Source organism: Rhamphochromis sp. 'chilingali' (assembly GCF_963969265.1).
Source record: "Rhamphochromis sp. 'chilingali' genome assembly, chromosome: 8".
NCBI lineage: Eukaryota > Metazoa > Chordata > Actinopteri > Cichliformes > Cichlidae > Rhamphochromis > Rhamphochromis sp. 'chilingali'.
The window spans coordinates 18486982-18503568 of NC_137935.1; the positions used below are offsets into that span (position 1 = coordinate 18486982).

At 40.2% G+C, this 16587-nt stretch overlaps 1 protein-coding gene across 1 annotated transcript in view; it reads left to right on the forward strand.

The window, feature by feature from the left end:
- Positions 1-16587, forward strand: part of rsrc1 (arginine/serine-rich coiled-coil 1) — a 124620-nt gene that overhangs the window by 41542 nt on the left and 66491 nt on the right. The window contains exons 5-6 of the mRNA XM_080890109.1: positions 2058-2094; positions 15414-15465. Coding sequence (XP_080746235.1) covers positions 2058-2094; positions 15414-15465 — 89 coding nt within the window. The remainder of the gene's footprint in view (positions 1-2057; positions 2095-15413; positions 15466-16587) is intronic.

A 16587-nucleotide genomic window follows, 5' to 3' on the forward strand; every position in this document is an offset into this window, starting at 1 on the left:
ACTGACACATTTTCAATATTATTACATTAAACCAAGTGGATTTTGATTGATAACCTAATATTGGCCTAATGCAAAACATCAATCACGGCAAGTATATTAATTATTTAATATTGTGGCGTAATTCAGAAATCGATGCTGCCTCTGCGCTGAATGCACAGAGTACAGAAGGAGGGAGGGAGAGACAGATAAGGAGAAAAGGAAAGCTCGGTCCCCGAAGACCTCCGCAGATTATATGATGTTTTGAAAAGAGAGATGAGGATGTAAAAGTGTGCGTGCGTGTGTGTGTGTGTGTCAGCTGTGGTTGTCTAATGGATAGAGCGATCCCTTCGGCACTGGTGCGGACCATGCTGGACAGCTTGTCCTTGATGAAGTCAGGACAACAGATGAAAGAGTGGGAGATTAAATGCATGTTAAGAGCTTAATAAAGGTTGAATCAAAAAAAAAAGGAAAAAAAAAAAAAGGAAAACTGTAGCTATAAAAAGGAAGAGGGGAGACGGGGGGAGAAAAAAAGCAAAGGGAAATGAGTGGAGGAGGAGGGATCGAGCGCTGCGTCTCCCCTGTGTTAGATTGTTTCTCACTAATTGCGCTTCATTAGTGGATTACACACACTGTCACCACGGTAACAAATGTCTTGCTGTCTAGTAGCCGGGCGCCCGTCATGTATAATGAATGTGGCGGGGTGTTTGTCAGAATGTAATGTAATTACAGCTAGATGAAGTTTGCCTTAAGTGGTTGACTTGTCTGCCTGTGGCTCAGTGACAGAGCTCAGAATAAACAAGCAAACATCTTTTCTTCATGACTTTATTTTTTTGTTCTTCTTTAGTTCTTGTAGTGGTTTTTTTTTTTTGTTTGTTTCTTTTAAGTTTTCTAGGGTGTGTAGCTTTTTCTTCATTCCTTGATGCTTTTCGGAAAGGTTGATGGTGTTGAGACATGGATGGATGGGTGAATGGAGGTAGAGGGGGCTGGAGGGGTGGGATGGATTAGACAGTATGTAATTTTAGAGATGGTGTAGATTTACACTGTGATGCTGCTGGCTGCATTAGCAACTGAAGCCTGTCGATAAGCCTTTCTCCCTTTCAGCACACACACAGACACACACGAACGCCGTAAAACGCCACAGCCTGGGTGGAGTTGTCAGTAATGGAGGCCAGAGTTGGACGAGGGGTGCTGAGATCGGGGGGACGGGGGCTGTTTGTGTTCTCTTGATCTTTTGATTTCCACTGCTGCAAATTTGAAATGTGCCAAAATTGCATCTATTATTTACTGCCAATTTGCTCTTTTTAAAAACAGACTGCTCCCCACTCCTCCGCTTCCTCGGCTCGCCGTTCTGCTGTTGCTACCCTGATAATCATACACACATTTTTTATTAATTCACAGATAATAAGCTCCCAGTTCTTTCTTTGTAGTTGGAAATTATTATTATGAATGCCAGCAGTGTGGCAACAATATTAGTTAACCTCTGTGTGGTGCAGATGCAAACACATGAAAATGCACACAGCATTTCAGTCTGAAAGGTTAACAATTAGTATAATTCCTCATTATGTGCTTTTTTTGGTTACCTCTTTTGATTAACCAAATGCCTTTTGATATCATCAGGATTTTTTTCCCCTCTTACAGCTATTCTCATCCCGCGTACGTTGCAGCTGAAACAGAAAGAGGCTTTAGTGGTTATGACAGTTGCCGACTGTGAAATGATTAGTTGAAAATAATTCGGCTTAACTACCACCACAGTGAGACATTTTAAGGTATCATCACAACCTCAGAAAACCACTGATGGCTTGCCTCCCCATTCATCGAGGAATCAAGAAAATAGATTGTTTATTAATAACAATGATTCGTAGCTGGAGTCTAATTCTGGTTACTTAGGATTGGCCACAGGTAGTGTTTCAGTGCAATGACTCAAACTGTGAAATTAAATCAGAAAATCGCACTTGACAGAGTTTGTTGTGTGTGTTAGTTGATGTTTGTGTGTGTGTGTCTGCAAATCTGCTTTTATTAAATGACTTTTTGTGCCGGCACTTTATTTACAGTGGGGGAAATGTGTTGTTGTGTTGCAGGGACGCTGGGAACATCAAAGGCAGATTAGAACATCTGGTAAGTTCTATTCAAAACACACTCACACACACTTGCACACTTTGATATCTGCATTCCTAATGAAACCTCTGCAATTGGAGCTGAATACCTGCAGTTAACAAGCAGGGAGAGAGGGAGAGTGGCAGAGAAAACGGGGATAGAGGGAGGATGGAGCCTCCCCGAGGGTCTGGTCCCGCTTTTATATTAGCATTTAATTCATCCCAAATTGTGCCCAAACACACACACAGGTAATCCACTGTGTCCTCTCTCATATTAGCTGCTACTTTTGTGTGTGCGGTTGTGTGTGTACCTGTTCATAAACGCTAAAAATGAAAGCAAAAGTTTTTCTCCCCATCCCCTTGTCCCTCTTGGTCCTTTTGTCAGCATGGGGCCTTTCCTCAGTCCTCTCCCAGCTATGAATCAGAGAGCTGCTGGAAACGCTCTCCTGGGACAGCCCTGAAAATTTAATAACCGACATTTTCAGGGTTTCTCTTGCTACTCGCTTTAATACGGGGTCAGAGTGCCGTGCAACAAAGTGAAAAGGTTTTCTCTCCTCTTTTTGGGTGGGAAGAAACGAAGGTTTGATGTGCCCCATATTCCCGGGGATGAATTATAGAGAGGGGTCAGTGAGGGTCCTGGCTCTCTGTGGATGTCACATGCCCTCCCTCCCCTGCCTCCCTGCATACTAAACTGCAGCTCCCAGCACCCTTACGCAAATGACCCTCGCCCCACCACACGCTACGCAAATGACCCTGAATATGCCACACAAATGAGTGACCCCGAAATTCAAACACTTCTCAGTAACTCTCCACTTCTGCAAACGTCTGAGCTCATGAAGTTGAAATCATCTTTCAGCACTGTCAAGCACAGCTCCAGTTGCCACTTAACTCTGTTGTTAAGGATATTCATAACTTTGATTTGAGTGACATTGGATTTAAAGTGGCGCGATTGCTCACCAGCCACTTTATTAGGTACACCTGTTCAACTGCTTGATAGCGCAAATAGCTAATGAACCGTTCACATGGGAGGGACTCAGCGCATTTAGAGATGGTCAAGAGGACCTGCTGAAGTTCAGGCTATCAGAATAGGGGAAAAGGGAGATTAAAGCGACTTTGAACATGGCATGGTTGTTGGTATGAGTATTTCAGTAACTGCTGATCTGCTGGGGTTGTCTCACTCTGGGGTTTACAGAGAATGGTCTCAAAAAGGTAAAATATCCAGTGAGCAGCAGTTCTGAGTGAAAACGACTTGTTAATGCCAAAGGTCAAAGGAAAATGGCCAGACTGTTGGCAATTAAGGCATGCAGAAGAGCATCTCTGAATGCACATGTTTAACCTTGAAGCAGAAGAAGATAGCAGCAGAAGACCACACCAGGTGAAACACCTGTCAGCTAAGAACAGGAAACTGAGGTCACAACGGGCGATTGAAGATTGACGTTTGAAAAGCATTCCTGGCCTGATGAGTCTCGATTTCAGCTGCAACATTTCCATGGTGCAGTCAAAAGTCACCATAAACAACATGAAGCATAGATAAATTGTGCTGTCTATCACTGGTTAAGACTGGCAAATGTTGATATTGCAGATATTTTTTGCCATACTTTGGGCCCTTAAACACCAGCTCAGCATTGTTTAAATGCCCCAGCCTACCTAAGTATTATTTCTGACCATTTCCATCCTGTCATAACCACAGTGGTCATTCAATGTACTTCTCAAACTGCATTAATATGACAGTGTGTTTGCTGTACTCAAATGAGCTCCACACAGATCTCATTCCAGTAGAGCACCTTATGGGTGTGGTGGAACGGCAGATTGGCATCATGGATGTGCAACAACTGTGTGACACTATCATATCAATATGGAGCAAAGTCTCTGAAGAGTGTTTTCAGCACACTATCCATGCCGTATAGAGGTGCTGGTTGGCTATTGTGATCTTTTCAGTTCTCAACAAAACTCCATTGTTCATTATTACCAAATAACAAACAGGCCATATTTGCCATAAGAGGTAAATACAATCTTGGATTCTCTTCTTTTCTCTGCATCATCACTAAATGTTGTTAAGCTGATTGTAAATTTGTCATTCAAATCTTTTCAATGTTGGTATTTTTTAAGAGCACTGTTGTTTCCCCTCAAAGTGCTTCAAGAGTAGACATTCAAATGAAGTGATGGTTAAATATAGCATGTTGTATGGTAATGGTCTAGCTTGAGTTTGGAGATGTCTGTCGCTTGGTCTATAGGTGTGATTGATGTAGTACTCCATAAAAGGTGCTTTGAATTATTCAAGAGAAGATTAGATGCATAAACAGCATTAATCAATATGCTTATATGCGTTATCTTGGCAAATATGAAAGCTAGTGGTTTTAAGTTTCTCTAAATGACATGTGTATGACTGTGAACTCATTTGCAAAGTCACAAATGAGTGCACTAAGTTTTCAAACTTATTAACAAATTTAAGGCAAGATGGGTTATATTGAGCTATAGGTTTCTATTACGGCACAATTTTGTATTGTGATTGTAACATTTTGTACAGAAAAGCTGGAGATATACACATAGACCAAGTTATTGACACGATCATGTACTCACAGAGATTAGTAGACTTATATTTTAGCCACTGTGCATCTGCAGATGTTTCCCTATACCTTTTCCCCCCGAGTATACCAACAGGGACTGATTATACCATATTTGCATTTGATTCTTGGTTTCTGCTTTGTTTTTATACTCATCAGGATAGCTGAGTTAAACATTACAAACTTACGAAGACTCACACGCAAACACATTTGTATGTTTACCAGTTTATGGTTTTTTGTGTATATATGTATGTCTCAGGGAATTTGAATAGTTGAATACTGAGTGTTTGAATTTATGGGCATTTTAATGCTTACGGAGAGATTGCACCCCAGTAGTCAGCTGCCTGGGGAGTGCAAGACTCTGATTACGATTCGGGACAGAGAACTGTAAATAACAGAGCTCATCTCTCTCAGAGGTAGAGTTCCAGGGCTGTTGCAAATGTTTTTCTCAATTCCTCACACACCTATTCGTGTAGATTTCCAAACAGGCATTTATGACTTTCTGCTGATCTATTGCTTTCAAGATTGGTGCATCAGCCACATTGACACTTACCATGGTGTTTCAACCAGCGATCCTGACTCTCAGTCAAGTATACACTTTTTATTTTTTTACAGTAATTATTTGCTTGCATTACTGTAAATCATTTTTATATGGGAGTCAGTAACTGTTTTGCTGTTTATTCATGACTAAAACCGGATCAGATTTCACACTGATGTGACGGTCAGGCTTCCCTTTACATTCCGGAGCTTGATTTTTCATGATGAATACTAATGTTACCTTTTCCTGTTGTAACCTCATGAGTGGTGAAGTAATTAGGTGGGCATTTAAGGCTTGTGTGGTCTAAGGTTTGTTTCATTGTTCACGTTTGGCTTGTGTTGTTTTTGCATCTCAGCAGATTGACTGAACGCGATCAGTAGCGATGCAGAAACAAAGTCTGAAGCTAATTGCTCCCAGGGCTCTGCGTTAGTTTCTGTTTTTGTTCGCATTCACGTACATGTCCAGGCACATATACACACAGACACACATACAAACAGATACACAAACAAAGATCACCCAAGTCTGAGTTGGATTTATTTTTTCTTTTTCTTTTTTTTGCTTTGGGAGATTTGGAGCGATAGCAAAAGAGGTGGCCTACAGCAGATAATCAGTCCAGATGCACAGCTTTTTTAGAGTGAAGTAGAAGAAAGCCAGCAGCTCAATCAATACACGAGGAATCAGCCTCATCAGGATTACTGGCTCAATCAGCAGCTGTACCCATCGTTCTACCGCACACACTGCCCAAGGAAGGATACAAGACAAGAGGGGGGAGTAGAAGAACGAGGGGGGAGGAGGGTACGCCATCGGTTCTGTGGAAAGAGTCTGAAGAAACCCTAATGATGGAGGGTGACTTGCAGGTCAGTCCAGGGTTGCAGGTTGAGTTAAGGTCACGATTCATAGAAAACTGTAACTATGGAATTTACCTTATGTCATGATATGACATTGTAGACCTTTGCTAAAAGTAAATTGAGGGACTTTTTGTCTTGATAGCAAAGCCAAATTTTTTTGTAGCGTGGGTTGCTCTGCATTACATTATCGGTGTTTAACAGTATTTTAATTTGGAAGTATTAGTGAATAAGCGAATAACAACTCCTCCTCTCATTTAACACATGGTAGCCATTATCCTTTAAAAACATGCCTCCCTTTGTTGAAGTGCAAGTATTGAAAACAGCTAAATTCACATAGAATGTGACTCTAATATTTTCAATATTTCCGTTTCCAAATCTTTGCTGTATGGGTTTTGGGTTTAAGGTTGGCTCTCTGATTAACAAAGTGCAAATAGATTAGAAAATTGTTACTTAATGCCCTTTCTTAAATAGCCCTTTATTCTCATTTTAACAAGTGTTTGTTGGGGTCTGTGAGGTAAAATGTGTTGCTTCACTCGGGGGTCCTACTTAGAATAAATTTATACCTCAACTCTTTAAAGGACCTTTAAAAGTCTGGCGTTTAAATGTAGCATCTGCTTTTCACAGGGTGAGAAGCTGTGTTGTCACAAAGTTTGAGTTTGTTTCTGTTTCTGTTCTATTTTTTTTTAATCATACCAATTTTTAATCATATGCTTGACAGTTGGATTACCATATTACACGTGGCTAATGAGGAGTAACTCCTCTTAAAGATCAAAGCAAAATACACCTCAAATAAGATGGATTTTATGTGTTATAGGTAAAAACATCTACCAACACCTGCGGTATGGTGTAAACGCCATACATGTGTTTTAAAAACGAGTCATGAAGATGTTAAACAATACTCTGGGAAGTTACCATAGTAAATCAAGTCACATGACAGGATTTACTATGGTAACATACACGTCTTGACTCTTTGCTGTGCTGTCACAGATTAAAAAAAAAAAGATTGCTCATCGAGTTTTTCTGTTGGCCAGTTTTGGCTCTACTAATGCTATAAACATAAGCATATCTACCTATTGACTATCAATATTTCTTGAACAGTCCTGCAATTTATATGTTAATGTCATTTTCATCAGGGAAGTAAAAAGTAATCCAGGGATTATCCTACAGCTTCACCTTTAATACATAGTATTAGAAATACAGATAGTACATTTCCCATAATGCTGTCAAACCCTCATCATATTTTAAATGCGACTTATATGCAGTTTTGACAAACTAGTTTGCTGATAAAAATTAACATGATCTGGTGTTTGGGGACATTGGGTGTTATCTCTGTGGGAGCTACCGTTCCCTTTTTTTCTGTAAAGCTGTGGTTTAGTTTCAGATGTTTTTTTCTTTGTGAAAACGAAGTGGGTTTGTTTTATTGGAACGGGCAGCCTGGAAACAAGCCTCTTTATTTTTGCGATGCATCACAGGTTGTTGTCCACATGGTTCTCTTCGGGGATAGCTGATGTCTGAGTGTCCCTTGGTGAGTTGAAGAGTTTACTGAGGCAAATTGCCTGGTTGGGCTAATGACAGATATGGACCAACAGCTGTAGCCAGGACACTCGCACACCGAAACTGTGACATTGCCTCATATGGCAGGGTTTTGTCCTAGAGAAGTCTTAGTATGAAATACAAAGAGTTAGGTCAATATAGCTGTTTTTTCTCTCTCAGTTCTGTCTTTGTGTATGTCACAGACTTTCTTTTAATTAATCTATGTATTCCTTTCTCTATTTCTTCTGTCTTTCTTGCACTAATTGTATAGGATAAAGAGGTGAAAAGAGCTTAGATGAAGAGATTGTGGACAGATAAAGGAGGGGGAGAGGGGGCGTTGATAATCTGCAAACAGATTTCCATGCTTATTACACTAATGATTTCATGATATTTGATGTTGTGGCTGGGATTGGGAGGATTTGCGAGGGAGGGCTGGTTGTCTCGCTCTTTCTCTTCCCCCCCCCCCCTCTCTCTCTCTGTGTCTCTCTCATCTCAACGGCACGGCTAAATGATGGAGTAATTTGAGTGACCTCTGACTTGGGGCAGGCCCAGACATAATTGCATGTCATTCTCGCACGGAATGAGGAAGGGGTGGGTGGGTGTGCGCGGCTCCTCGAAATACCCCCCCCCCCCGCCTGTCCGGTCTTTCTCACATATCTCTGGTTGTTTCTGCGTCTCCTTTTCATGTGAACCCAGTCCCCGTCTTGTTGCTCGTCTCACTGTGGTTCACTCCTTGATTGTTTCCCAAAAAAAATGTTAAAAAGAGATCCCAAACAAAAGAAAGATTGCATTAATTTTCAAATGATGATATTACATTAAGCACGGAGCTCTCATATATCAAAACGTGAGAACTACTCCCTTACTGTATGTGCTTCATCTTAATGGTATCGCTGGATGTCAAGGGCATGGAGGAAATTAAATCGGAAAGTGCAGATAGACCAAAGAAGATATTATCTCTGGATGATTGCAGTTTTGATAGGTATTCCAGTGAATTTCATTTTCTCCGGATGGGAAGAAGATGAGTTAGCCTGCACATTTGCTCATTTTTCTTCTACATGATTTATGTGAGTTGAGTATAAAACTCTCTCCTTCTTCTTCTCCCCCCCCCCCCCCCCCCCCTTTACCCCCCACCACATCCCCCTTTATCAGGAAGACATACATGCATGTACACACAGACACAGACACACACACACACGGGGTAGTAAATTACTGCCTTTGAGTTGTATCTTGTCTGGGGCAGTTTATGCAAGTGTATGCATCATTTCTGTATGGATGTTTGTGGCAGTGCATGGAGTTTTGTGTATTTGTATGCACGTGCATGTTTTTCTGTTTGTGTGTGTGTGTTTGTACTAGTGTGTCTTTATGAATACACACGCCTGAGATAGCAGCAGAGCCATCAATGGGAATGATTCCAGGGAGACGGGGGAGTGTCATTACTCAGACTTGTTTACATTCTAAATACGTAATGAAATCTTGTTGGTAATAATGACGGGAATAAAAGTTTAGGAAATTGTAAAAGTGGTGAAGTTTGAGAAATGAGCCCCGGCCTGTGAAATAGCATTTGGGGGCAGGAAACGACATTATTATGCAGTGCTCCTGCCTGCCTGAGACATGAAGATGAACTGCTGGCGGGTCATAAAATGCTGTTAGGCCTAGCCTGAAGTATGGCGCATTGTAAAAGAGCCCTGATCCCATATTGCCATTATATATAAAAGTATAGCCATACACAACATTATTTTTCATATAAGATGAGCTAAGATACTGTGGCTCAGGCACCCCGAATACATACAGATAGGCAGATTTTTTTCCGTCTTATAAAATATATAAATAAACATATTGCCATGGAACCCATCTTTGCCCTGATCTTATAGACCTCGATATTAAAAACAGAAATATTGCATTTTCTAGGGGCTCTGTTTTCCCCTGTCCTCTTTTGGGTATGGGATATATCTGTGTGTTTGTTTATGGGGGGTATGAGAGAGAGGGAGAGGAAGAAGAGGAGGCGATGCAGGGGAAGCCCGAGAGGAATTCAACAAATGAAAGAAAATGGAAACAGATGAAGACTTTAAAAATATAATGAGATGAATATTGAGCATATCAACTCCAGCATAAAGAGTTTGTTGAGGTAGGCACTGTGTATATTGAAGCCGTTTATTGACAGAAAATAATGGTTACAGTGGCGCAATTAGGATTAATGTTACAGTAGATGGACTGATGATGTCATTGATGTCCCGTTTCCTCCCACCCCCCCATAGAGGGTTTCTTTAAAGACATTTGAAGAGAAAGGTGACTTTAGCCAAACCCACATTTCACTAATGTGTTCTTTGAGAAGCAGGAAAGAGGTGGCACACTGTAGGCTGAGTTAAATCATACCTGCCCTTAAACCAATCAATTGCTTGTGCACTATCTCTATATTTACTTAAATGGCCACAGTGCATTAAGTGCACTCTTCCAACCCTATTGCCTAAATTATTCATAAATATCTAGCCTTTGCAGCATATTAACTAATTTTAACTTCATTTTTTCATAATGAAATCAATAAACTCAGAGCCAACTAGTGTGCATCCGCCTGTATATGATTTTTCTTTTGTTTGTTTTTTTTAATATTATGAGCACAACAACTGTTGAAGATTAACAGGCCTCAGATTTAAGCAATAGAATAATTTTAACATTTTATTTTGGCCTCACCTCAAGCTTAGTCTGTTGTTTATAAAAATTATTATTTGGTCAGATATAATGAAATGTGCCAGTACTGATCACTCAGAGCCTTGAGCGTTAAAATAAAAGTAGAATACCCACAGATCAGTTAACCCGTTGTTTTCAAGATGCCGATTGTTTGATTGTAACACGCAAACTGCATTAAACAAGATAGACCTGGAGCGCTTTGTAAGGTATGACCAGCCCAGTGTTCTTTATTTATTTACTGCAGCTCACGTTGGTAATTTTCCTTCATGTGCTGATGCTCTGCTTTGCTCATCCACTTCAAGTCTTTCTAATATCGTTAAGTTTAGTTACCGCTGCTGGTTATGTGTTTCGTTTTGTTTATGTTTTTTGTAGCGTGTGCATGTGTGTCAGCATTTTCTCTGTAAACACAATGCTTCAAAAGTTTGCGAGTGAATTCTGATAAAAAATTTTAAGGGTTTGGATTGAGGTCGTTTTAACAAGCCGTTAAAATTTAGATTCCACCAAAGTCTTTTAAATTATTTATTGGTCGAGTATTGACCAACGTAGAAACTATGATTATGAAACTATGAGCATATAGAGAGTACCGTGTAAAGATTTAAAATATCATGTCCCGTATGACCCCTGACCTCTCCTTCAAGGTCAATGGACTGATCGGAAGGTCAAAGTGATAATGATTATATATAGATCTATTAGATGTACAGGGAATGATATATGGGGAGTCTAAATATCACTTTATTTTATTATGACTTTGTTACATTCATGACAGTAACAGATTATAACCATTTAAATACATAACAATTTAAATACATGCACCATTTACCTGAAGATGTATAGCTTTTGGGGAAATAAAAAAATAACGTGATAATTAAACAATTCTTTCTAAACAATGATGTGAATGCACTATATCCACGTAAATTAAAAAAATATACTGAAAATTATGTAAAGTATATTAAAATGGGACAAGTAACAAAAGCCTGTTCTTTGCATGTCTTTTTACTGCACTACAAACTTCTTAAAGTATGTTTAAAAAGAAAAAAAAAGGGGCCAAAAATGAATATATAGAAAATACAAGACTGTTCCCTTCAAAGTAAATACTGCTGAGAATTTAAGCTGTGCCTTGGTTGGAGTTTTGCATTCTCTGTGTGCTTTTTCTTCTTTACTTATGTCCTCCACCTCTTTTTGCGTAATCATAAATGAACTCTTCCTGTTGTGTGGTTAGATGGAGCTGATACATCACGCTGGTTAGAGATGGCCTTTCTGACCTTTGTTTGGCTTCACTCTTCCTGCTTTAACAATCATCACCTGACCCACCACACTTTGCTTTGTCTGCGTCTCGAACTAGTGAATTACCGCAAAGAGATGAAATTTCCTGCGTGCGGACCTCATTATACACAGGCTAGCATTGTTTTTAGCAAGCAGTGTGAGGGTAATTTATTTTTCTAATGGGACGTGTTTATTTTTGACTAATGGCACTTAGCTGAGCTAAGCGTGTCTCAGTGTGTCTGTCGTCGGCGTGGTGAGGTAAGCGTGCAAGCTGCTTTGAGCACACTGGACTTCCTGTTACATTTGGAACAAGAATTTTCTAGAGGGTGTGGGTGCCACAGTGTTGTCAAACCAATAAGAGCAGATTCTTTTATGATAGACGAATGTGTGTGTGTGTGTGTTTTTTAAGTTGTTTCTTTACAGCTTGATAGCGAAAAAGAGGAAAAATGTGATATCTATGATGTTAATAATATTACCTACTCCATACGTGCATAACTGGATTTTTCATTGTCATACATACAACACTTAGAGGGATCCATAGCAGGACACACATTTAATATTTAACTGATAACTAACTGAAATACTGCAGATTTTGACAAACAGGGCTTGCACATAAGCACTGTTTACATGCTCAAGCAATTCGCCAGATGTGTGGAAAGAAGAAAAAATAGGCAGAATTTAAAAATAAATAATAGAAAAACTGAATGGTACTAGATCTGTCAGTTTTTATTTTATAATGAAGTACAAGCCAAAAAAATTCCTTTGAAATTAATGTCAAAAGTACATACTAGTACGTCTGTATGCCCCTCTTTGACAGTTAGCTCTTCACCTTGTCTGCCGATGGTCCGTATTTGGAACACCAGAAAACTTTTCAGGATGCAATATGATTCAATGAAAATCATATGAAAAAGTTCTATTGGAATATAATTGTGGTTTTAAGGTGCCTGGAGGTTTATTGGTAAAGGTGCTGGTCAGTTAATTGGAGGGTTTCTTTCAGCTTTTCTTGTCCACAGTGTGCTTCAGAAAGACACTTCTTCTCAAGCTGTTAGTGGTATGGCGTGTAAGTGCTTGCTAATATAACATCATTAAAAGTATTTATATTTTTTCTAATTTGTCTTTGGCCTCCTATATGTCTATATTCTTCCTCTTTTAAGTTTTTTCCCCTCTTCTTAACACTCCCCTTCATTTGATCTTCTATATTTCCAGAACCATAAAGAAAGCACAACTTCTTGTTCCCTGTCTCATTTTTTTTCCTGTGCCATTCTCCCTTTTTCTCACAGTGTGATAATCTAAAACCTCTACAAGGAAAGCACTGCTCATTTCCAAGTCACATTACTTCCCTACACACACACAGTCCTCCTCCCGGTGTCTCGTGTTTGTTTGTGCACGTGGGGAAAGGCGCAGTTCTAATTGAGGGGCAAAGCCACTTCAGATGCAGCGGGTGCCTCTCTCCCAGTGGGGGGAGCTCAGATCTGCCTCTGGGGAACACAATTAACGCCTTTTTATTGTTTACTAATGAATTACACACAGAGGGAGCAGGCGTGCGCGTGTGAATTAGAGTGAAAAATAAAGAGTTAGTTGTGAAGCAAAAAACATGCAATTTTGGGCATGTGTGTATGTTTGTTAGCTGACTTCTGAGTACCTTTTACATTACTTGTGATGATAACTTGATATTAATTAGAGTATTACTCTGTCACGCTTCATTTAGTACTTCGGGGAGCGCAGCTTTTTTAAAGATGCTTTCCCCCCCTCCCTTGTTGTTCTGCATTTATTTAAAGCGAAACTCAAACCATGCGTGACTCTGAGGAGAAAACTGCTTTCATTCTCTCTGCTAAAACTTGGAAACACGCTTCACCCCTCTGGCCTCAATCCAATCATTGTTGTTGTTATTAGGAAATAGTTGTTTTCACTTTACTGGTTAATGTTGTAAGAATTGCTTGGGAGTTTCAGCCCTTACAGAGAACGCGTACAGTAGCAGCAGTAGTGTGATTCAGTGTTTCATTACCCCTTGAGGAACTGTTGGAAGTGTGTGTGTGTGTGTTTGTGTGTGCGTGCGTGCGCATTTAGGATGCATGGACTTGCACATGCCTTACGGCCAATGTAAACAAAGGCTAATGTAATTACGGAGTGGGCGTTGTAATAAACTGTAACTAAGATGATTGCGTAGCACACAATGATCAGGATAGTTAAGCAGTGATGTGTTATTGCGTTATGTGGCTGGTTGTAGCAGGACTGATTACTTTGTCATAATTGTGCCTTTAAACTGGGTTCAAAACCTGAATGTGAAGCTGCTGAAAAAGGACGAGAAATTAGACAAATTATGGTATAATCCCTTTTTTGTGAAGGTAGGTAGAGTGTTTGTGTGTGTATGTATACATACATTTTTGTGTGAATGAAGGCCTCAAGTGTTTTTCCTCTTCTTATAATAGCGCTTCATAATTTTGACTGTCAAGCAGTGCCAGTCAGTACGTGTGATCCGCCATGTCAGCACACATCCATGTTGCATTACGTATGTCTCAGTGTCAGTCATGCCTTGATGTGTGTACCATCTAGGATACAGCACCCTGACATCACTACATTAAAGGGGGTCATTATATTTCCCCGACTGCCACCGAAAAGTGACGTTTTTACAAAGTGACAAGTTTACAGTTTGATAAATCTGATTTTTTGTGTTGTGCGTGGGGAGTCATGAGATGGAAGGATGGGAGGAAGAGCTGGGTTGTCTGTTGGAGGAGGAGGTGGAGGGAGGAAGCGCTGCCTGTCAGCGACGCCCCGGCCCTGTCGTCTAAATGATGCTCCCAGGCAGCGGATTCAGATCCCATCCCCATTAGCATTTAATTTCTCTCTAATCCTACACACAGTCTCTGCCGCTGCATGGTAACAAGGGCCGCTTTGCCACGGCAGCGCCAAAACACCTCTGAGAGCAATCTGCATCGCGCTTCGCCTTTTATAGCTCGTGCCCTGTCGTAGCCATCATTCTTGCTTGACAATTAAGACCCTCAAATCTAATAGCAGTGATATTGGAATTGCAGCAAGACCCTTTTGAGGCCATGTCATGGGAAAAAAAAAAAAAGAAAAGGGATGTGCTTCCCAATACAGCTGTCAAAGCACAAGGCCCTCGCCCGTTCATGCCCGCTAAATGTTTCTGATGCACACACACACACACACACACACACACACACAATAGGAAGGGGGAATATGTTGAGTCTTTGGCTGTGATCTTTGTAAAATGTGCTCTCCGTGCCCTCTTATCCAACTCTCCAAAGACTTGTTACAGCAGCTTTTGTTTTCTCTCCTACCCTCTCTCTCTTTCTTTGTCTCTAAATTTCTCTTCATCTTTTACTCATTGATTCTCCCTGGTGTGTCAGAGATGCTGCTTTCTGTTTTATTTCATTTCATTCTTTTTTATTTTTTTTCTCCACTAGCAGCATTTTTATAGATGACGAGGCCTAGTAGCTTGGTGAAGTTGTCCCTTGGTGCTCTATGAGGACAGTTTACGGGAACATTCACTCTAATGGTTGCAGTTAAAGATTATCGTGGGTAAAATATTTTGTTGGCCTAAGGGACACAGCAGTTTTCGAGCTAAATTACATAGATGACATTTTGTAAGTGTGGCTGCCGTTGGTCCTGTCGCAAACTGTGCTTTGTCATGTGTCAGGCAGCAGGGTGCCAAAGTGAAAGGTGGATCATCTTTTTTTTCTTTTTTCTTCTTTATAAAAAAAATTACATTTGGAAGCTTTTGTGTCAACAAGTGCTAAAAATGCCCTCAAGCACACTCAGTCTACCAGCTAATCTGTAGCTGGCCTTTACCAATAAACCATTTAAAATAACAAAATCCAACAATTAAAATATCATGTTGCTGTCTGATTTTTTTCATTTCAATATCTCTTTGTCTGTCACTCTTCTGCAGACTCCAGCAGAGCAGGCTAAGGTTCGAATGCATTTGGTCCTGCAGGCTGCGGGTAAGTGGATAATATTAATGTTTTTATTTTTGTCACAGCGTGGCTCAGAAATGTTGCGCCCTCATGTCGGGAATCTGTGGAAGTATGTAAAAATACTTTGCAGTGCTGCACATCTGTAGTCTGACAGTACAGTACAGTAATTTCTATGCAGAAGTGGGTATTTTCTGTCACTGTAACTCATCAGTCTAGGGATGTCAGTATAGGTCGGTCGGTCCACTGTCAGTCTCCCTTTTATTAATTGAAAGACAAATAACCCTTTGATAGTACTTAAGGTTAAACACTAAAGCAGTGGATTTACAAATTATTTACAGTAATGTGTTCAGAAAAACAACGCAACATTCTTTTTTGTTGCTGTTGTTATTTTTATTTTAAAGTGATTATTGATCATTTCTTGAGATTACCACTGACTCTTCCCTGTAGGAGTCCTAGAGACCAGTTAGCAACCATCTGGTAACCATCCGTCACCCAGTGAGAAAAAAAAATGTGTGTTCCCCAACTTGGTTGCTGGCAGTTGCTAGTTGAAAATGATTGTGAAGAGGTATATGTTCTTGAAAGCTAGATTGCACTGGTTGCAGATTGTCACATTCGACCATAGATTGCATGGAAGATGCAGACTTGTCTGCAAAGACTCGAAGTCAAGCATTTGCCTTCAAAATAAAAGTTTAACATGTCTTGACCGGAGCAGTGTGGCACAGTTGTAAGGCGAGTGTTCTCTGTTTCTGGTTTGTGTCACAGTTTTTGTAGTTTTTCAACTGCTCCACAAGTAGTTGGCAACAGTTTGCAGACAAGTTGTTGTCTTCCATGCAAACACTGGCACTTGTGGCAATCTGCTAGCGACAAAAACAATCACAAGAATGATTTGGGTGAAATAAAAACTTTTCATCTCATTTCACTCAGCAATAGGCAGCAGTAGCAGAATCCACCAACCACTACACAGTTTTCCCTCACAACTGGTGGTTGCTCAGTGATTGCTCGGTGGTTGCCAACTTGTCTCTCGGTTTGTGTGAGTGGGACCTGATGAAACCTGTGCACTGTAAAATTATTATTTGTGCCAATTCATTTAAATGAAATAGTGTGGCACCCTTTTTGATGTAGCTACATATTAAAGTCACAGCTGAGTGT